At 39.4% G+C, this 22,928-nt stretch overlaps 1 protein-coding gene across 1 annotated transcript in view; it reads right to left on the bottom strand.

Annotated features, from left to right (window-relative positions):
- Positions 1-788: 788 nt before the first annotated feature.
- Positions 789-22,928, bottom strand: part of SLC5A12 (solute carrier family 5 member 12) — a 49,688-nt gene continuing 27,548 nt past the window's right edge. The window contains exons 10-15 of the mRNA XM_057747281.1: positions 16,527-16,594; positions 10,935-11,021; positions 7,409-7,575; positions 6,085-6,188; positions 2,967-3,094; positions 789-1,112 (exon numbers count right to left, since the gene is read on the bottom strand). Of these exons, the coding sequence (XP_057603264.1) occupies positions 960-1,112; positions 2,967-3,094; positions 6,085-6,188; positions 7,409-7,575; positions 10,935-11,021; positions 16,527-16,594 (707 nt within the window). The 3' untranslated portion in view covers positions 789-959. The remainder of the gene's footprint in view (positions 1,113-2,966; positions 3,095-6,084; positions 6,189-7,408; positions 7,576-10,934; positions 11,022-16,526; positions 16,595-22,928) is intronic.

The raw sequence follows: 22,928 nt of genomic DNA, 5'->3' as shown, positions 1-22,928 counted from the left end.
ATAGCAAGAATGACTGGAATAGGATTTAAAGGTGTGTGCGTGGGTTGGGGAAGGGTTAAAAGGAGTTAAGTGTCCTAACTGCACCCACAGGATGAAGGGATGTGATATGAGTTCACTTAAATTGAGGGATGGGGGTTGGGGTGGATGCCATTCCCTTGTCTTAGCAGCAGTGTCAGAGAAGCATTTAATATGCATCTCCCCTTCTGTAAACTTTAGCATATTTGATGGTTAAAAAAACCTACCAGGGCTTCCCTGGTAGCACAGTGGTTAAGAATCCACCTGCCAATGCAGGGGACACGGGTTCAATCCCTGGGCCGGGAAGATCCCACATGCCGCGGAGCAACTAAGCCCATGTGCCACAACTACTGAGCCTGCACTCTAGAGCCTGGGAGGCACGACTAATGATGAGCCCATGCTCCGCACCTACTGAAGCCCACACACCTAGAGCCTGTGCTCTGCAACAAGAGAAGCCACCTCACTGAGAAGCCCGCTCACTGCAAAGAAGAGCAGGCCCCGCTCTCCGCAACTAGAGAAAGCCCGTGCGCAGCAAAGAAGACCCAACACAGCCAACAGATAATAAATAAGTAAATAAATAAATAAATTTATAAAAAAAAACCAACAAACAAAATCCCTGAATTTTATTATAACACAAAGCAAAGAGACTGATTCTTGCACTATGATGAAATCAAGCCCTTATTTATTCAAAAAGGAAGTTGCCGGGGCACTTAAGGCTTGGCTGTTTTTTCTTACCTGAAAGTGGGGTCTTGCAAAGAACAAGCTTCAGAATATTATGGGAAACAGTAATTTTATTTGTGGTCATAAATAAGTATAAATAGACATGAGACATCCCTGTCTTCTAGCACTGGCAACTATATAAGTCCACTAACCAACAGGCAAGAAGTATGTGGACTGTGTGTATCTGTGTGTGTGTGCGTGTGTGTGTGTGTGTGTGTGTTACCTTAGAAATGGGTAATCTTTTCTAAAGCCATATTGCCATAGCTTTTGTCCTTGGGATCATAGCCTGGAACATGGACCAGGCTTTCTCGCCTCAGTCCACTTTGTAAGACAGATTCAGCCCCTTGTTTCCAGGTACTGCCATTCTCAAGGTTTTCCTGAGGAAAATGGAAAGACACATATGAGTGGGATAATCTTAATGTATTCCAACTCAAACTGAGGGAACGTTGCTTAGGCCTCCCCCTTTGAAAAACAAATGATAAACAGGAAAGCAGCACAAATAACTCTGACCCAAGGCACTTCCTAACTGATAACTCTAGTGCCTCAATCCATGTAGGTACCACATCTGATGAAGCTAAACACAGAAAGAACAATTTAGTGAGCATTCACGATATTTCAATGTGTGATGTGAAGGAGTTTATTTATCTAGTATAACAGTCCTGTGAGGTAGTAGTATTACTCCCTGAGGAGAGACAAACCTGTGTCTCAGAAGGTGGGGGCCCCCTTCCTCCTGTGAACAGCCAGGCCCCAGTTCACAGCAGGGGTCCCTGTATGCAGACTCCCCAGGAGGCTGCTCAGTGTTATCCTTTGGCAAAGGAGCCCAATAGTGACATTCTAAGTGTCCCCTCCCACACTCGATGCAGCCTTGAGAACAGAAGCTGCCTGCATCAACAGGATTTCTCATTTTTTCCAGGAAACTCATGCCCGGGGAGATAAGTCTATAAAGCAGTAAATAACATGATTCTTTCCTTCCACAACTTCTTCAAGTTCCATTTATTCAAACAATACACTGCTTTGCCGGCTGCCTTCTCAGCAAATAGATTGCCTTCCCATTCTGAGCCCTTGTCAAGATGATGCTCTCCTGATAGCACAAACTATGAAACAGCTTTAATTCACATACATATTCTTACGGTGTTTTGGGGAAGGAAAGCAAATGACATCTTCAGAGTTGTGATAAAAGTCTCTCTTTTAGAGTATTGAAATAGTGAAATATCCAGGTCTGAAAGAATGATAATAAGCCCCCACTAAAAAAGAAAAAAAAGTGTCTGCCCATAATCAGGCTGAGAGGACAGACACAGATAAGACCGGTTGCAAACCCTACAGGGAACATTGCTTCTCCCAAGGTCCCAGAGTTATCAGATGCCATGATAACTCATTGAGTGATGACTGCTCTTTAACCAATGCTGCCCCAGAGGGCTTTATCTTCATTCCCACTTACCTTATTTAGACCCTTCTCAGCATCCTTCAGTGGGAACCCCAACCTTACCCTCTTGTTGAGGGTGGCACTCCCTGGTCCCTCTGGGATGCCCCAGCCCCCTTGCTGTATCAAATTAATAAGACCCATTTGGTCTAACCACAGGCCATTCCTGGTGGTCTTGGGCTGATGTGACTTTACTTGTACTTAGTGTCTCTAGACCTTAATAGCACTAGAACAATGTCCCTAGCCCATGTGGCCTAAACACAGTTCTCAGTGGGATAAGGGGAGAACTGGGAGGTTATGTATATCCTGTCGCTTCTCTACCACAGAAGTTTTACCGTGGGGTACTGAGGTTGTTCGTGTCCAGATCACGCTGCATGGTCCCCTCCAGTTCTCAGATAAAAGCTGATGTACCAAGAGGTTAAATAACTCATCCAAGGAAAGTTAGACATGGAATCAGGATTAAACCCAGGGCTGAGTCTAAAGCCCATGCTTTTCACCATTGTACTAGATGTGCCCCCTATTTTCTTCCTTTTCTATTATTTATTTTATTTTAAATTTTCCTAGAACTCACCCTCACAGGGATTAAAGGGAATTTTGGAACTTGATCACTTGCACCAACAACTCAGCCCAAAGGCACATTTACCTATCAACATATTTATGTGCTTAAAAACTAGTTGGCTGAGGTAACTGAAGCAGAAACCCAAATTCTTTTGGGTTCTCATATCTACCACCTTGCAGATGGTTTAAATGGACAGAAAGGAAATCCTTTTCAGCCAATTCACATTGTTCAGAAGCTCAAACATCTGCTCACCTGCTCTGTTCCACTGTCATGCTGAACTCCACACCAGCACAGTGTTTTGTATTTCTCAGACCAAAAGCAAAATAAATTGCAAACCGGTTTAATTAGTAGCGGTTGAATATCCTTGCCCTTTTGGCAACCTATTAACAAAAGAAAAAATGGGTAAGGTGTTGCATGCTCCCAGGAGTTTCTTTGATGGTTTAAGCATTGTCCATTTGAGATGCAGGTCACTACTTAGAAGGGTGAAAAGAGGCCTGATTGGTTAAAATACAGAAATTGGTAACTGCTCAAAAAAGTGAGAGTTAGCTTTGAAACATCCATAAACTCTCCGGTCAGAAAAGCTCATGGCTATAAACAGAGATAACATATTTATTTTTAAATATTTATTGTGGAAAACCTTCCTAGTACCCTTTGTAGGCCAGCAGAGGAGATTGCAGGAATTATATAATTTCTTCCTTTAGGAAACCTATCAGTTTTCCACCAAATCAGATATAGTAGAGATCATCAGAATCAATATTAGTGAAATTAGGGAGATTATTTTTACTATTTTTTTCTTCCTTCCACCCCAGCATCCTGAGCAAGGAATCCTTCGTTCTCCCTCTAGCTGCTCTGGACTTCCCTGACATCTCCTTTCCTAGCAAGAAAACATACCTATTCAATGTCCCATTCCTTCAATCCTGCTGTGGAACCAGAGTCTCAGGCCAGCAAAGCCTAAAATGTTTACTGTCTAGCCTTTCACATAAAAAGTTTACTGACCTCTCTGTTGGATCTTTGATCTTGTCAGAGAAATGTTATAGATTACATTCTAAATTGTCAGGAATCATATATATGTGGACAGTAAACATATGGCCAGAAGGCCTTTGTTGCAATTACTCAACTCTGCCTTCATAAAGTGAAATCAGCAGAGACAACAGTATATGAATGGGCATGACTGTGTTTCTATAAAACTTTATTTATAAAAAGAAGTGATGGGCCAGATGTGTTCTTAGTTTGCTGACCCCTGACCTAAGAGATAAACTTAATGAATTGATAACTAAAGGTTTTATATCTGAGACCTTCAGCTGTATGATAGATGAAGAAACAAACTGGCAAGGTTCACACGAGTACAAACTGCTGTGCATTGAAAATCAGAAGAGCCTAAACCCACACAGTGTCCTCAGAGTGGGAGGTGCTGGCCATTTGATAAACTGATCAGGATAAACTGACCAGTTCTTGATTTAGGAAATGGCATTTTCATTTCACATGGTTAACGAGATAAAGGAAAACAGCAATTAACTGCCCAGTAGAATTTTACCCGTAATAATGAACACTTTAAAGTATATCTTGGGCCAAGATCACCTTTTAGTAGCTGATGTAGAGAATCATTAATGACATAAACTATCTGGAGGTACTAATCAAAATGGACATAATTCTATTTATCAGCATGTATGAGTAACATAAATAGCATATATTTGAAGTGCCAGATCATCTAGAAGAAGCAGAATTTAAATTACCACCTATTAAGACCAAGCAAGATAAATAGCAAGACCGAGACAGCATATGACCCACGATGAGCAGGCCCCCGAAAGGTCTCTGGCTTCTCCACTGACCCTGTCCTGCAAACAGTTAACATTTTAAGACATTTTTAAAGATTTGCTGGGTGTTATAGAAGCTTTGTGAAAGTCCCTCTGTGACCAGACCTGAAGATGTTAAGTTAGTACCAGGGCCTCATTTGGAAGCTAGGTCCCAGGAGGCAAGAACGTCTGGTGGCATGGATTAAAACTGTTTTCAAAGATTCAGTCGAGTGGCATAATTCCACTCTGATAAAGTGCTTCCTTTAGGTGTTAGCAACCTTTCCCTAAGATTTGGGATACTTGTAGAAAAATAAAACACAAGGATTGATACCAGGACAGTTGTTCGTGCTAAAGATTGGCAAAGAAGTTTCCATTGAAACAACATAAATGCTGCTGCATCAACAAGACCATGTCAGTTCCAACAAGTGTCTGAAAGGTACCTGGAATTTATGATGCCCACAATACCTGCTTTGGAACCAGGCAGCTAAAACTTTAGCTGTCTTCTAAAAGTGATAGACTACTCAACTGATAAGTCCAAGTGTATCCTACCAGGATTAAGGAAGCCTCCACCATTGTTGGGGTACCGAGGCAAAAAACTAAACACCATAAATAGACAACTTTTCATTTGAGTCCATTTTACATAAAGAAAGATATTTGGGGAGTTGTTACTACATGAATGGCTGGGGTTACAGAATGTATGTTCTATTCCTTATCATACCCAAAACTGGCTTAAATGTAAGTGAAAAGATTGTGATCTCTTGCCCAGAGTAATAAGGCATTGGAGCTTGCACATAGCGTTTCCAGTCACCAGGAATATTGCCATTCAGATTACGTGTCAAGTAGATACCTTCTTCCCAATTAGCATGTGACTATATAATGGGTGGAAAACTAGGATATCTTAATATTTGATTCAGCTGAAGTGCATACTCCAAGGAGGCAGAGTAGGTTACAGTGGGCTTATTCCACACCATCCTCCCCCACCAATCCTTCATGGGCTTTGACATAAAAAGGGCATTGAACCAAAAATGTACTATGGCTCAAAGTACAGAAAGTGAACACTGGTACCAGAAATGGCTTCGAGTGAAGCTGCTCACTGCAGAGTTCCTGGCCCTAGAGGAGTGGCCTCCGAAGACACCATACGCAAAAGCGACAGTAAGACGCTCCTTTGCTTATCCACTAGGTTAGTAAAGGCTAACCAATGAGATAGTAAGGCGGTTATGAGGAAACAACTGAGATGAAGGCAAAAGAACCACTCAATATTTAACCTTCTTACTGATATATTACAAAGCATTTTTTCCTACTCAGGACCCTGGGGGCCATGTGTCAGAACATCTTTTTTGAATAATATATGGGCGTTATTTAAGAATATACTATATATATATTAGTAATCACATGCATAATAATCAGGGGAATGCTTTTACATGTCAGTTTGGAAAGAGTAGATCATATCTCTTTGGGAAAAGGACTTTTTGGGGTGGACCCAAAATCAGACCTGTAAGATAGCCACCCGGTCCAGCAATGCGAGAGACTAGCCCATGTCTTCCTCGGCCCCCAGAAGAGGAAGGCATGTAACCAACCTGTCATGAAGCTGATGATTACTCCAGCAGCCATGCACCCGAGGCAGCCCACTGCACTGTAGTAGAGGTAAGAGAGCGCATACCAGGTCTCAGCGATGGCAGGTCTGCAGAGGGCAACGCCACATCATCAGTTCTCTGAGTGTGAAGACTTGATTCACAGTGACTTAGAGGATGGATGCATGTTTATTTTAGGGCCTGGCATCTCTCAAAATCTCCAAAGCTTAACTTTTTGCCACTTCATTATTTTTTAAAAAATTGATTGTAGACTAGTTGTACTTTATATTCCACTCAACCCAATCCATCCGTGAGTCACGTCTTGCTACTGATCCACAATCACAATGAGGACAGTGCCTTCCGTTTCTTTTGTATTATTTATTCTTCAGACATTTACAAGGCTCAGATTTAGTGCCAGAAATTGTGACAGACACTGGAGATTAAAGATGAGTAAACCACAAAGTCTACATGTAGGAGTCAACAATCATAAAATAGACTAGAACACTTTGGTGGAAGAGGAACAAAGGATTTTGGAGAATATTCAGAAAAAGCCTCAAATCCAGACTGATATGTGAGATGATGTCTTAGCTTATTTTTCTTTTTTTTAATTAATTAATTAATTAATTAATTTATTTATTTTATTGGCTGTGTTGGGTCTCCTTTTGCTGTGCGTGGGCTTTCTTTAGTTGCGGCGAGTGGGGGCTACTCTTCGTTGTGGTGCACAGGCTCCTCATTGCCGTGGCTTCTCTTGTTATGGAGCATGGGCTGTAGGCGAGTGGGCTTCAGTAGTTGCAGCACATGGGCTCAATAGTTGTGGCTCACAGGCTCTAAAGCGCAGGATCAATAGTTGTGGCGCACGGGCTTAGTTGCTCCACGGCATGTGGGATCTTCCTGGAGCAGGGATCGAACCCGTGTCCCCTGCATTGGCAGGTGGATTCTCAACCACTACGCCACCTAGGAAGCCCCCTCAGCTTATTTTTTTAAAATGGTTAGTTTTAATCAAGCAAAGAAGGTAGTTATAGGGCCAGGATTTAGCATTCCAAGAAAAAAGGATAGAATAAGCACAGGCAGGAAGAATGAAACAACATAGTGGACCTGAGAATGCAGACTTCCAATTAACCCTCTTGCCAAGTTCACTCTGGGGCGCTGGGATGCAGGGGGATGGGTGTTTACGGGAGCCCCCAGGCACCCTTCAATACCGGGTACCACCAAGAGAAATCCTCATAGGGGAGCAAGATGGTTTCCTCAGACTTAGCACTGAAGAATGCACCTTTCTCTAATCTGGTGACCCTCTCTCTGGGACTTGATGCTATCTTGAAGGTCAGCATACCTGCTGGACAGCTCTGGAGGTACTGATTCTGTCACATTTGACGGGGCACACTGGTCTGTGGATAAAGGCAAAGGCCATGTCTTGGAGTCTGGTGCAGGGTAAACCAAGGCCCCAATGGCCACCCAAAATGACAAGGTGATTCCAGTCAGAAGGCCTCCTAGGGCACCCTTGATGAAGGAAAAAAAAAAAGTTAGTGAGAGATTCGACAAAGCCATTGAAAGAATAATGAGATGAGGAGTCTTGTGCCTGAGGGATTCTGGTTTTCTACCCCAAATCTTGGCCATATGTATTAGAAACAGCCCACTTACACTGTCTGCCTTCAAACTCCCACAATGCAGCTTTATTTAGGATTAAATCTTCCTTAAAAGAAGACACTGGAGGGTTTTATTGCAGTCATAATATGTAAATTTCTAGCAGGAATTTTTTTTTTCTCCTTCTGTCTTCCTCTTATCATTGAAAAATCCATTGAACCTCAGTTCCCAGAAGAAGGGTTTCAGAAATTCAGGAAAACCTCAGATAATGGAGACACTGTGGTCATTTTTCACTGACAGCCATTATAGGATATTATATAGAAACTTTTACTCCCATAGCTCTTCCCAAGTGATTCTGATCAAGTCCTCTGACTCCTGAGTTGGGAGTTTTTTGTTTGACTCTAAATACTAGCAAGTATATTTACTAGTCCTATCATTTAAGGGTCATATTTCTTGATAAAAAGTTAAAAGTCAATGAGTCATTTCTCCTATAAAGGAAACAGAACAACCTAGCAGGGATCAAGACCACTGGAAACTAAAATTGAATATTGCTGGTCTCTGCCAGATAGCTGAGCCTTCTCTGTGACAGAAAACAACTCGTTGCTTTCAGCATTTATTCAGAGAAAAAGACTCCTCAATTACAGCACCAGAATGTTCTGTTTGTTATTGTTTGGGAAACTAAAGCAATACATGTGATTTGAACACCTGGTCCCTTGGTCTAGACCAGGGGTCTACAAACATCTATCATAAACAACCAGCTAAGGAGTATTTTAGGTTTTATGGGCCATACAGTGTGTCTCAACTACCCAATTCTGCCATAGCAGCACAAAAACACCTAGACAGTATGTATACATAGTGGCTGTGTCCCAGTAACACTACATATGGTCACTGAAATGTGAATTTCACATACTATGCGTGTGTCATGAAATATTATTCTTCTTTTGATTTTTTCCAACCATTTAAAAATGTCAAAACGATTTTTAGTTTCCAGGTCATTCAAAAACCCGAGATTGACTAGATTTGGCTTAAGGGATGTAGTACGCTGGCCTCTGGCCTACCAGTAAAGGGTGAATGGATTTCAACAAGAGGGTCAACCCTCAGTGATTTATAATAGCTGCCTGGTGAGCCGTGCTGAGAAGGATTCTGAGGCTACATCCACATTCTGCAGAAAGAGAGCCGTGATTGATCAGAGGGATCAGCCGTGGCTAGTGATAAGGGGAGAAAAGACCCCGATTGGTAATATTTTACTTTCTTCTGTCTAGAGTAAGGTCGTTTCTGTGACTAAATAACAGAACCATAATTCACTAACACATAAATTAATGTTTAGAATGCACTAAGATGCTATGTTGCTAATTGTGAGGGTTTTTGTGGCTGTGAAATTGCATTCTCTCATATTATCTCCCCAAGAATAAAACTATCCTTGTCAACCTCAATCTGAGAAAAGTCGATTAAAACAAAGTGTCTCCTAATAAGACTGCAAGGAAGCACTGCACATTCCCAAATGTTCCACACCTACCCACCCTCTTACCTATCCCCACAAGATTTACCTAGAATAGAAGTCAATAAGGGTCAGGTAGCCACAGAGACCTAATTAGGTATACCGTGTGGCTCAGGATTTATCAAGAACTCTATAAAGTATTTAGGTGACCAAGGCAGGGCGCCACTGCTCACTCACTCCCAGGGGAAGGAGCCACTATTGTACCCTCTCTCTCCCCACACACCAGCACTTACAGACGAACAATAAAGGAAGCTCTGCTGGTCGCAGAATAATACAAAAAGCCCAAGGAGGGTAGAAGGACACTTACAGCTGAGACCCCAGGGAAGCAGAAATAGTATTATTAATTCTATTGAAATGGTCCGTTCTGGGGTCCGTTCTAGGTTTTTTTTTTTTTTATTAATTACGATCTTAGTCCTAAGGGATCTACATGTTTTATAACATTTTTTATTCTATTTTTTATTCTATTTTTATTTTTAGCCTTTTTATATATTTCTATTTCTAGCTAAGTTTTTTGTAGTGCTGACTGTATCTCTCCTACCTTCTTTTCATCTCTATTTTTTATACTTTTCTATTTCTTTCTTTTTCTCTTCATATTTCCAGTCACACTATGCTCTTCTGTTGCCCTGTCTTCTATCCTTTTTTAGTTTATTTTATCTTAATATACTTATAAGCAATATTATTGGTCTGCTCTGTTTCCTTGCTTTATTCTCCAGATGACACACTGCTTTGGTTTTTATTATTAGGTTTTGTCTTTATCTTAGTTCTAAGTATAATTGTCTGTATTTAAAAATATACATACAGTCAGGTTTTCCAGAGTCTAAAGACTTTCTGACACTATATGCTTGTAAGTATATGAATGGCAATAAATGACAATGGCAATTTTGCTAAATTGAAAAATTATGATATTTTAAATATTTAAAAATATTACTATATTATTATTTTTCCAAATGTGTTCCTTTGATTTATGTTTGCTATACAGTCATCCAACCAACATTTACTTAAAGGCATACTATTAGCTTATCAGCCAGCAAAACCAAGAAGATATCAGGCTGGTCTCCCCTCCCCTTCTTAAATTAGTTAATTAATTAAATTACTTATAATTTGGGGTAACTAAATACAGAAAAGAAAATTTACATTTTTAAAGTCTTCAAAATTGTGTTTTTGTTTTGTTTTGTTTTGTTTTATTGGAATATAATTACTTTACACTCTTGTACCAGTTTTTGAGGTACACCAAAGTCAATCAGCTATATTTATACACATATCCCCATATTCCCTCCCTCCCTCGACTCCCTCTCACCCTCCCCGTCCCAGCCCTCTAAGGCATCATCCATCATTGAGTTGATCTCCCTTTGTTATACAGCAACTTCCCACTGGCTATTTTACAGTTGGTAGTATATATATGTCTATGCTTCCCCTTCACCCCCCGCCCCCCCAACCTTGTGTCCTAAATAAACTATGTCTGATCTCAATATCTATTTGAAATTTCATTTGTGGGCTCTTAATTTAGAGAAGATAATTTAAACTGTAAAGGATCAGCTTGGATGCCATGACTTACGGTATTTCATGACTACAACTTTGCTTTCTGCTTCTAATACAGCTTCACTGGAGTCAGAGATTGGAGGGCTGGAGTTCTACTTAGTTCTAAAAATGGGGGAAGGAAGCCCCCATTTTTTCTGGCAAAGACAAATGGCCTTTCCAAGGAGGACTGAGAAGAGAGAGCAGATGTCTGGCGCCCGGTCTTAGCTGGGAAGTGCGAAGAGGAGTGTGGGAGCCTTACCTTCCAGTTCACAAAAGGGAACAGGATTCCCAGAGAGAACAAGCCCAGCATCGGTCCCCCACACATGCCGTGGATGCTGAGAGCAGCCTGGGGAGAAAAGAGATCAGATCAACACTACGCTCCCCTGAATCTGCGGCCCACCTGGGACCAGCCCTCCTTCTTGGACCTGGGATGAAATACAATCCTAGTCCTGACTGTGCCACTCATTAATCACGTGCTTTCTGGAAATCATTTCTCCCTTCTGGGCTCGTTGATAAGCATTGTGTATGTAAAAAACCAAAAATGCCTACAAACATATGTGTGTGTGTGTGTGTGTGTGTGTGTGTGTGTAAACATACACAGATAATTTGGATTTGATAGAATAAGTTTTCCCTCAAGCTGGAACTTATTGATTTGTTTCTGTTTTCTATCTTATCAAAAAGCTTTTTAAATAATGTACCTAATAAATACATCTATAACTCATGTTGTATATCTTATGCAGTTGATACAGCTGTTCTAATTTTGAATAATTCTATAATTTTTTTTTTCTTTTGGTTACCCTGGGTCTTCGTTGCTGTGTGCGGGCTTTCTCTAGTTGCGGTGAGCGGGGCAGTGTGTGGGCTCAGTAGTTGCGGCGCACAGACTTTGTTGCTCCGAGGCCTGTGGGATCTTCCTGGACCAGGGATCGAAACCATGTCCCTTGAATTGGCAGGAGGATTCTTAACCACTGTGGCACTAGGGAAGTCCCAGCAATTCTATAATTTTAATAATAATAGTCTGTTACCCCATTCCTGCTATCCCGCCAGAATTCCTCAAGGATTTTGAAGCGTTAAGTTGGGACATGAAGGGGAGGTCATTGAACATTCCGTATCCTATACTCCATTTTTATGGCTTTCTCTCCTTTGGAAATAGTTTGACAAATGCATTTCTGTATCTCTTAGACTCTAAGTTATTGAGCCTGGTGAATTGGCAAAAGGCTTTAATTAAACTACTTTGCTATCAACATATAGCCTTGTGTCATGGTCTTGCAAAAATCTTGAACATACACAGGCACTGATATGCCTGAAAGGGAGCATATACATGCGTGTGTATGCATACACACACGCACACAAAGCTACTCTGCAGTGCAGCCCTATCTGGTTCTATCAATACAACTGTACAGCTCTTAGATCAAGGGGCTGCAGTGAGGATGCTCTAAAGATTTTATACATATTTCCTGTTTGTCAGGCACCACCGACGTGTCCTATGTGTCAGATAATAAAGATGGACTACCGTGGCGCTCTACATAAATGACCTCATTTCATCCCCACAATTACCCTGCTTAGTTGGTAGCACTAACTGGATTTTATAGATGAGAAATTTGGACTGAGAGAAAACATATTAAAAGTATACTTGTTAGAAAGCGACAGAGGTAGATGTAAAAGTTTTAAGCCAGGTTTTTCTGGCTCTAAAACCCACATTTTCTCTCCTAAAAGTGGTCCCACCTAAAAAAAAAAAAAAAGCCAAGAGCAAAACCACCGTCATGTTCTCCTTTTTCTGTTTAAGGGGGAAAAGTTCTTGAAAAAGTCCATCACTGAAAGAATATTTAGATTCTAATTTTGGCCCTGCCACACATAACACATAATTTGGTGAAACATTGGTTATTAACTCAGATTCATTTTACTTCAGAGACTCTTCTTTCTCTATTAAAAAAATAGAAATAGGACCAAGGGGCCTTCAAGTCCACTCCAGCTGTAATGTGAACTATTTTATCCAGAAAAATGAGCTGCAATGCACTGTTATGACTGTTTTTCCAGGATAATTTTTAGAGATGTCAATGCCCCAGATCGATCTTTGACAAGATGGAAGCAAATAAGATTAAAGTAGATACTTTTCCCCAACATCAATACTTAATATTCTTGACAGTTTCTCTGCTGATTGATAGTATTAATTCATAGTTTCTGTGGTTGCTGAATTTAGAAACTAATTTACTAGCTATTATATGGGGGAATCAATAAGTTAGGAAAAATGTTTATTTCCCCCGTGGGGGGAAAAATGAACAATCACTTATAAAGTTCTTAGCCAATATGCCCCAGGGGGAAAAAATGTCTTCACATGATAGAAAGAGAAATAAATCAATGAGTTTTTGTATTTAAAAAAGTATATATTTTTGTAATATACAAAACTAACCTCAATTTCTTATCTTTCTTTTTGTTGTTGTCATTAAGCATGATTTTTTTTGTCTTAACAGAGAATTCTTTATTTTGTCCAAAACAGCAGAATAAAAACATCCTCCACAATACACAAACCTATGTATAAAATATAGAACATCTCCAGTATATCTCCCTTTCATTGGATCACGCCAAGTATAGGCAAGAGAAAGTATTGTTTATGGGGTAAGACAAAAATTAATATAGGCAATGACCCAATTAACCAGGCATTAACATTCAAAGACCAGGTAAACAATAATTTTAGCCAGAAAAGCAGTGTGAAAGAGTTCCTATGAAGCTGAGATTCACATACTATATTCTCCATTCCTGGTCATTTCATGCACAGGCTGACTGTTCTCAACCGTGGTTCTTTGCCTTCTTTCATAGAAGAAAGATTATTTGGAGGAGTGGTACCATAAAGGTACAGGGAATACCTATCCCAATACCAAATTTTCACCATGGAACATAATGACCTAGCTTTAAAAAAAAAAAAGAACACGTCAGATTTCAGAAGTACATACCCTAATAATTTTAAAGAAAGCTCACCATAAATACTTCCAAAAACAACAGGCTTTACAAAAAATTGTACGATGTCCTGTGTATAGGATAAACATCTATTTGGGCCATTTGATTAAGCATGATTAATTGGAGGAAGACAGAGCTCATCTAACACTTCAACGGCCAAAGCCCCTCCTGCAAGGAGAGGACAATGGCTAAGACCAACCCCAGTGTTCTAGGACTGGAGTTGCCTCACAGTGGCATAGCTTTCTCAGATGTCAAGTGGGGATCATAATACCTGATTCCAGGGTTTTTCTCTGTGTGTATGAAAATATTCAATGCGGAATACAAAAGAAATCTCTGAATAGTGCCTAGACACTCTGGAACTCATGATAATGGCCCCCAAGATAGTATCTTCTATTATCATTTTACTATTATCCTCTCACCTACCCTGTTAGTGAGCTCCCTGATTCCTGAGGTGTGCTGTTTGATGGTTGGGCTGTTTTGAGATCTAGAAAGTTCATTTTTTATACTTAAAATGAAGGAAAGAAAAGAAGAAAGGAAGAAAGGAATGAACGAACGAAATACTACCCCAAAAAAACAAAGAAAGAAAAAAGAAAGCACTATCTTAAATTGAGAAAAGAACATGCCTGGAGGTCATTACAAGCCTTGGTAGAACTAGCTGAGGGGCAACAGGATAGCAGCATAATGAAAAGAACAGCCTTTCCCATGGGGAGCTCTCCAAATCACTAGTTAACAGATCTTTGCTGCTATTACCTACCCCTCCTCCTGTCTCTTCTCCCTGCACATGGTTCTGTGGTCACATATTTAAGGTGAAACAACTTTCTTGCTAGGTCTTCCCAGAGTCTTCAATACACTACTGGGTGCTGTGAATTTCGGAAAGGGGAACACATTGTGCAGCATTTTCCAAAAGTCTTTGAGTTTGGAAATTTTCACTCTTGGAGCATTTCCCAGGATGAGAATATCTAGAACACACTTTGTAAAATCCTAAACTAAAACACTGAAAGGACTTTTGTTTAAGGAGCTGACATCTGCACACTGCCAGCACCACCCACAAACACATACCACGGGTGTGGGTCGGTTTCGTGAACATGAAATTAAATCTGGCTCTATCCCATATACCTATGGGATGTGGGTTTCAGTCTTCCATATTCCCCGAATACATTATTCCATTACATTCAAACTAGCAAAGCTGTTTGGAAAATTAAATAGGGGGATTATAGTTGTCTTTCTTCACCTGTCAAGTCAGATGTGTTCAGAGAAACGAGGGGGCCATTTTAGACACAAATATCTCTCCTAGGAAACAACGCATTGGTGTTTTCATTGTCCCCTGAACTGTGTGAACACATTTTAACCAACCAAGAAAGCGAGCCCAGCATACTTATCTACATAAGGACAAGTCAGTGAGAGCATCACTCACGACCCCCTCTTCTTTATAAACTTTATGCATTATGTCAGTCTTGCAGGAGCGCTTATTTATTCTGGAGCCTTCATAGCTCAATGGCAAATAAGTGTAACATGCAAACAATTCTGCAAGAAAACAATTTAGTGATTCAAATTCTCACTAAATTGAACATGGTGATATTTTCTGAAGAGTGGATAATAATTAGATAAAGGGAAGAAAACAAAGGGGCACAAAGCATTAGAGGCAACTTGGAAATGGGGGGAAATAAACCTTAAAAAATGCTGCAGAGGTCACTAAAGACAAACCTCATCAACCCACCAGTCCTGCTGTGTGGATGGTAGATAGCAAAGCGCTTCAAAAACTGTAAAGAAATCACCAAACATCTGTCATTTTAAAAAGTTCATACTTAACAGAGAAGACACTGAGTTTCCAGTCCCTTATATAGAAAGTGAATTATCATGTCACTCAACTCCCCTAGACCTAGTTCCCTGAACTTGAAAAAGGACATAAAAGAAACTATGGAAACAGTTGTTGGAAGGATCAAGCAAGACACACTGCTCTGGGAACGAAAACACATTCTATAAAAGTCAGTGATGACTATTCACTCATTCTTGTTCATATCTTCCTTTAAGCAACATTTATAGAAAACCTAATCTACGCCAAGAAAATATACAGGATGTTCAAATTATACAAAGATACAATGGAACTGAGAGGGTTGAAATAGAATCTGAAGGTTGGTTTATCTAATGATGCTTTGTGAGTTGGGCACTTTGGGGAGGGAAGCGGGGTGGCTCCAGAGACTTGGGTCATAAACCTGATTTAGCCACTAAACAGATGTGAGAAGTTGAGCAGGATACTGTCACTCTTTTCTGTAATCATCTACAAAATGAATGTTGAAACAGATTATCCTTGAGGCTCTTTCTAGTGTTGACATTTTATGGAACTGGGAGGTGGACGTATGAGAGGCAGTTCAGCCTGGATAATACGAAGAAGTGGACTCAATTCTCAGCCCCACCACTCCTTCATTATGTGAATTTGGGGCAGTTCTTCACCTCTCTACTTCTTGGTTCCTTCATGTGTAAAATTAGAACTTTAATCATACTACCTCTTAGAGAAGTGATGAGCATTAAATGAGGTAATACATTTGGGACTGTAGCTAGAACATAAACAGTCCGTAAACGTCAATTGTAATTATTGTTTTTACTGCTGAGATTATCATTCCTACTTTTATTACAGGACCATACAGTCTCAGATTTGGATTTCAAAAGGGTTTAATTTTGTTACAGTGTATCTTGTCACTAAGTCTCATTACTAGTTTTTAAAAGTAACATTTCCCCTTTTAAAAGAAATTTTGATTGAAATTTTACATGTATGTGCCATTTGGACCTAATATCAGACCGTATGAGGCTTTGGGGTTTGGAGGAATAAGCAAAGTATTAAAAAGGCAAATGCATAAAAAGTTGCTACATAATGAAATGTGTCTTTTTCCTCTCTCTTTACCTGTAGGATGCCCCCCAGGAGGGATGCAGCCACAGCCATGGAGGTACATATCACACCAAACAAGAGACCTGGAAGAAAGAAAACTCATGACTATCATCAAAGCTGGCTTAGAGGGATGCCTCAAGCTCCTGCCCAGGGCTGTGTCTCACGCAAGGCCTGTCGGAAAGGGTCTCAGGAAGGGCTGTCCTCCCCATGTAGCCATCACGAGCCCCTAGAGGGACATTTAAGAGACATTCTCCCAAAGACATGCTTTCCTAGGTCAGGTGGAATGAGCCGGAATCCAGCCTTGAGGCGTCTTCTCTCCAGTATTTAAGAAGAAAGCTCTCATGTGGAAGCAACATGAAAATGCAGAAAGGTCACTGGTCCACTAGGCTAATCCGGGCTAAATTAGTGTGAACGAAATCCATTTCGACCACTTACCAATAATCAGCTGAAGAGGTTACTAACCTCTCTGGGATATGGATAGATTTTCATCTTTTTTTTTTTTTTGGCATCTTTTTAATTTTATTTATTTATTTATATTTTTCGGGGGGTACACCAAGTTCAATCATCCGTTTTTATACACATATCCCCGTATACCCTCCCTCGAGTCCCCCCCACCCTCCCTGCCCCAGTCCTCTAAGGAATCTTCCATCCTCAAGTTGAACTCCCTTTGTTATACAACAACTTCCCACTGGCTATCTACTTTACAGTTGGTAGTATATATATGTCTGTGCTACTCTCTCGCTTCATCTCACCTTCCCCTTCACCCCCTGCCCCCCCAAAACTCGAGTTCTCCAGTCCATTCTCTGCATCTGCGTCCTTGTTCTTCTCTTGTCACTAAGTTCATCAGTACCATTTTTAGATTCCGTATATGTGAGTAAGCATACAATATTTGTCTTTCTCTTTCTGACTTACTTCACTCTGTATGACAGACTGTAGGTCTGTCCACCTCATTACATATAGCTCCATCTCATTCCTTTTTATAGCTGAGTAATATTCCATTGTATATATATGCCACATCTTCTGTATCCATTCATTTGTTGATGGGCATTTAGGTTGCTTCCATGTCCTGGCTATTGTAAATAGTGCTGCAATAAACATTATGGTACATGTTTGTTTTGGGATTACGGTTTTCTTTGGGTATATGCCCAGTAGTGGGATTACTGGATCATATGGTAATTCTATTTGTAGTTTTTAAAGGAACCTCCAAATTGTCTTCCATAGTGGCTATACCAACTTACATTCCCACCAACAGTGCAGGAGAGTTCCCTTTTCTCCACACCCTCTCCAACATTTGTTGTTTCCAGATTTTGTGATGATGGTCATTCTGATTGGTGTGAGGTGATACCTCATTGTGGCTTTGACTTGCATTTCTCTGATGATGAGTGATGTGGAGCATCTTTTCATGTGTTTGTTGGCCATCTGTAGGTCTTCTTTGGAGAAATGTCTATTTAGGTCTTCCGCCCATTTGTGGATTGGGTTATTTGCTTTTTTGGTATTAAGCTGCATGAGCTGCTTGTATATTTTGGAGATTAATCCTTTGTCCGTTGTTTCATAGGCAACTATTTTTTCCCATTCTGAGGGTTGCCTTCTAGTCTTGTTTATGGTTTCTTTTGCTGTGCAAAAGCTTTTAAGTCATGAGGTCCCATTTGTTTATTCTTGAGTTTATTTCCATGATTCTAAGAGGTGGGTCCAAAAGGATCTTGCTTTGATGGATGTCATAGAGTGTTCTGCCTATGTTTTCCTTTAGGAGTTTTATAATGTCTGGCCTTACATGTAGGTCTTTAATCCATTTGGAGTTTATGTTTGTGTATGGTGTTAGGAAGTGTTCTAATTTCATCCTTTTACATGTAGCTGTCCAATTTTCCCAGCACCACTTATTGAAGAGGCTGACTTTTTTCCATTGTATATTCGTGCCTGCTTTGTCAAAGATAAAGTGCCCATATATGTTTGGGCTTACTTCTGAGTTCTCTATTCTATTCCAATGATCTTCCTTTCTCTTTTTGTGCCAGTACCATACTGTCTTGATCACTATGGCCTTGTAGTATAGTTTGAAGTCAGGAAGCCTGATTCCACCAACTCCATTTTTCCTTCTCAAGATTGCTTTGGCTATTCGGGGTCTTTTGCGTTTCCATACAAATCGTAAGATTTCTTGCTCTAGTTCTGTGAAAAATGCCATTGGTGATTTGATCGGGATTGCATTGAATCTGTAAATTGCTTTGAGTAGCACAGTCATTTTCACTATGTTGATTCTTCCAATCCAGGAACATGGTATGTCCCTCCATCTGTCTGTGTCGTCTTTGATTTCTTTCATCAGTGTCTTAAAGTTTTCTGCATACAGATCTTTTGCCTCCTTAGGCAGGTTTATTCCTAGGTATTTTATTCTTTTGGATGCAATGGTGAATGGGAGAGTTTCCTTAATATCTCTTTCTGCTCTTCCGTTGTTAGTGTATAGGAATGCAAGAGATTTCTGTGCATTAATTTTGTATCCTGCTACTTTACTAAACTCATCAATTAGTGTTAGCAGTTTTCTGGTAGAGTCTTTAGGGTTTTCTATATATAATATCATGTCATCTGCAAACAGTGACAATTTTACTTCTTCTTTTCCAATTTGTATTCCTTTTATTTCTTTTTCTTCTCTGATTGCTGTGGCTAAAACTTCCAAAACTATGTTGAATAATAGTGGTGAGAGTGGACACCCCTGTCTTGTTCCTGTGCTTAGAGGGAATTCTTTCAGTTTTTCCCCATTTGGAACGATGTTAGCTTTTGGTTTCTCATATATGGCTTTTATTACGTTGAGGTAATTTCCTTCTATGCCCATTTTCTGGAGAGCTTTTATCATAAATGGATGTTGAACTTTGTCAAAAGCTTTTTCTGCATCTATTGAGATAATCATATGGTTTTTATCCTTCAATTTATTGATATGATGTATGACGTTGATTGATTTGCTTATATTGAAGAATCCTTGCATCCCAGGGAGAAACCCCACTTCATCATGGTGTATGATTTTTTTAATGTGCTGTTGGAGTCTGTTAGGTAGTCTTTTGTTGAGGATTTTTGCATCTATATACATCAGTGATATTGGTCTGTAATTTTCTTTTTTTGTGACATCTTTGCCTGGTTTTGGTATGAGGGTGATGGTGGCCTCGTAGAATGAGTTTGGGAGTGTTCCACCTTCTGCAATATTTTGGAAGAGTTTGAGAAGGATAGGTGTTAGCTCTTCTCTAAATGTTTGATAGAATTCCCCCATGAATCCTTCTGGCCCTGGGCTTTTGTGTGTTGGGAGATTTTTAATCACTGCCTCAATTTCCGTACTTGTGATTGGTCTGTTCATAGTTTCTATTTCTTCCTGGTTCAGTCTTGAAAGATTGTATTTTTCTAAGAATTTATCCATTTCTTCCAGGTTATCCAATTTATTGTCATATAATTGCTTGTAGTAGTCTCTCATGATCTTTTGTGTTTCTTAGGTGGCCGTTGTTACTTCTCCTTTTTCATTTCTAATTCTGTTGATTTGCATCTTCTCCCTTTTTTTCTTGATGAGTCTGGCTAATTGTTTATCAATTTTGTTAATCTTCTCAAAGAACCAGCTTTTAGTTTTATTAATTTTTGCTATTTCTTCCTTCCTTTCTTTTTCATTTATTTCTGCTCTGATCTTTATGATTTCTTTCCTTCTGCTCCCTTTGGGGTTTCTTTGTTCTTCTCTTTCTAATTGTTTTAGGTGTAAGGTTAGGTTGTTTATTTGATAATTTTCTTGTTTCTTGAGGGAGGACTGTATTGCTATAAAGTTCCCTCTTAGAATTGCTTTTGCTGCGTCCCATAGGTTTTGGGTTGTTGTGTTTTCATTGTCGTTTGTTTCTAGATATTTTTTGATTTCCTCTTTGATTTCTTTAGTGATCTCTTGGTTGTTTAAGAGTGAATTGTTTAGCCTCCATGTGTTTGTACTTTTTGCAGTTTTTTTCCTGTAATTGATATCTAGTCTCATGGTGTTGTGATCTGAGAAGATGCTTGATATGATTTCAATTTTCTTGAATTTGCCAAGGTTTGATTTGTGCCCCAAGATGTGATCTATCCTGGAAAATGTTCCGTGTGCACTTGAGAAGAAAGTGTATTCTGTTGTTTTTGGATGGAATGTCCTATAAATATCAATTAAGTCGAGATGGTCTAATGTGTCATTTAAAGCTTGTGTGTCTTTATTTATTTTCTGTTTGGATGATCTGTCCATGGATGTAAGTGGGGTGTTCAAGTCTCCCACTATTATTGTGTTACTGTTGATGTCCCCTTTTATGGCTCTTAGCATTTGCCTTATGCATTGAGGTGTTCCTATGTTGGGGGCATAAATATTTACCATTGTGATATGTTCTTCTTGAATGGATCCCTTGATCATTATGTAGTGTCCTTCCTTGTCTCTTGTAATAGTCTTTACTTTCAAGTCTAATTTGTCTGATATGAGTATTGCTACTCCAGCTTTCTTTTGGCTTCCATTTCCATGGAATATCTTTTTTCATCCCTTTCCTTTCAGTCTATATGTATCCCTTGGTCTGAAGTGGGTTTCTTGGAGGCAGCATATAGAAGGGTCTTGTTTTTGTATCCATTCAGCCAGTCTGTGTCTTTTGGTTGGAGCATTTAATCCATTTGCATTTAAGGTGATTATTGACATGTGTGTTCCAATTAGCATTTTCTGAATTGTTTTGGGTTTGTATTTGTAGGTGTTTTCCTTTTCTTGTGTTTCCTACTTAGAGAAGTTCCTTTAGCACTTGTTGTAAGGCTGGTTTGGTGGTGCTGAATTCTCTTAACTGTTGCTTGTCTGGATAACTTTTGATTTCTCCATTGAATCTGAATGAGATTCTTGCTGGGTAGAGTATTCGTGGCTGTAGGTTTCTCTCTTTCAGGACTTTCAGTGTATCCTACCATTCCCTTCTGGCCTGCAGAGTTTCTGCAGAAAGGTCAGCTGTTATCCTTATGGGTTTTCCCTTATATGTTATTTGTTGCTTTTCTCTTGCTGCTTTTAATATTTTTTCTTTGTGTTTAATTGTCATTAGTTTGATTAATATGTGCCTTGGTGTATTTCTCCTTGGGTTTATTCTGTATGGGACTCTCTGTGCTACTTGGACTTGGTTAATTATTTCCTTTCCCATGTTGGGGAAATTTTCCACTATAACCTCTTCAAATATTTTCTCAGACCCTTTCTTGTTTTCTTCTTCTTCTGGGATGCCTATAATTCGAATGTTGGTATGCTTAATGTTATCACTGAGGTCTCTGAGACTGTCTTCTATTCTTTTTATTCTTTTTTCTTTTTCCTGCTCTATGGCAGTTATTTCCCCCATTCTATCTTCCAACTCACTTATTTGTTCTTCTGCCTCAGTCATTCTGCTGGTTATAGCATCTAGAATATTTTTAATTTCAGTTGTTTTGTTGTCCATTGCTGTTTGTTTTCCTGAGTTCTTACGAACTATTTCTTGTACTTTCTCTATTTTGTTATCAAGATTTTGTACCATTTTTACTATCATTACTCTGAATTCTTTTTCAGGCATTTTTCCTATTTCCTCCTCATTGATTTGGTCTTGTGGGTTTTTTTCCTGCTCCTTTGCCTGCATGGTGTTTCTTTGTTTCCTCATGGTTGTCCAAACTTTTGGGGTTGCTTGTCCTGGTGATAGAGGTGTTTATAGAAGACTGTCCAAGCCTCAGACTAATGTCCAAGTGTTGGGTTAAACAAATACTAAGTTTAGGAAACACATACATGTATAAGACACACAATTACTGAATCCATTAGGACATAAGCCTCTGGTAAGACCTGACAGAACCCCAGTGTGCTATCAGATATTCAAAGAGAAACCCAACAGAAATTGACAACTGAAACAGAACAAATCAGAGACAAAAGCAAGAGCAAATGAACAAACAAATAACACCTTACACATATAAACACTAATCCAGGGAGATTTTGTAAGCTAGGATCAAATATGAAAAAGAGCTAGAGTACCACCAGACAGAATGGAGATTCTCAGAATGAAATTAGATGCTTGTACTAAGAACTAAGATAAAGACAAAAACCTAATATTAAATACCAAGGTGGTGTGTCAACTGGAGAATAGAGCAAGGAGTCTGAGCAGATTGATAGTGGTGCCTATAAGTATGTTAAGATAAAATAAACTAAAAATGGCTGGAAGAAAGGGGAACAGAAGAGCATAGTGTGATTGGAAATATGCAAATAAAAAGAAAGGAATAGAAATGTATAAAAGATAGGGATGAAAGGAAAGTATGAGAGATATATTGTTCATACTACCAAAAACTTAGCTAGATATAGAAGTATATAAAAAGGCAAAAAATAGAATAAAAATATCATTAAAAAATTATGTTATAAAACTTGTAGATCCCTTAGGACTAAGATCGTAATTAATAAAGGAAAAAAAAAATCCAGAACTG

Source organism: Hippopotamus amphibius, chromosome 9 (genome assembly GCF_030028045.1).
Source record: "Hippopotamus amphibius kiboko isolate mHipAmp2 chromosome 9, mHipAmp2.hap2, whole genome shotgun sequence".
NCBI lineage: Eukaryota > Metazoa > Chordata > Mammalia > Artiodactyla > Hippopotamidae > Hippopotamus > Hippopotamus amphibius.
Note: the sequence above shows the minus strand (reverse complement) of the source record. Positions and strands in the feature narration are given on the sequence as shown.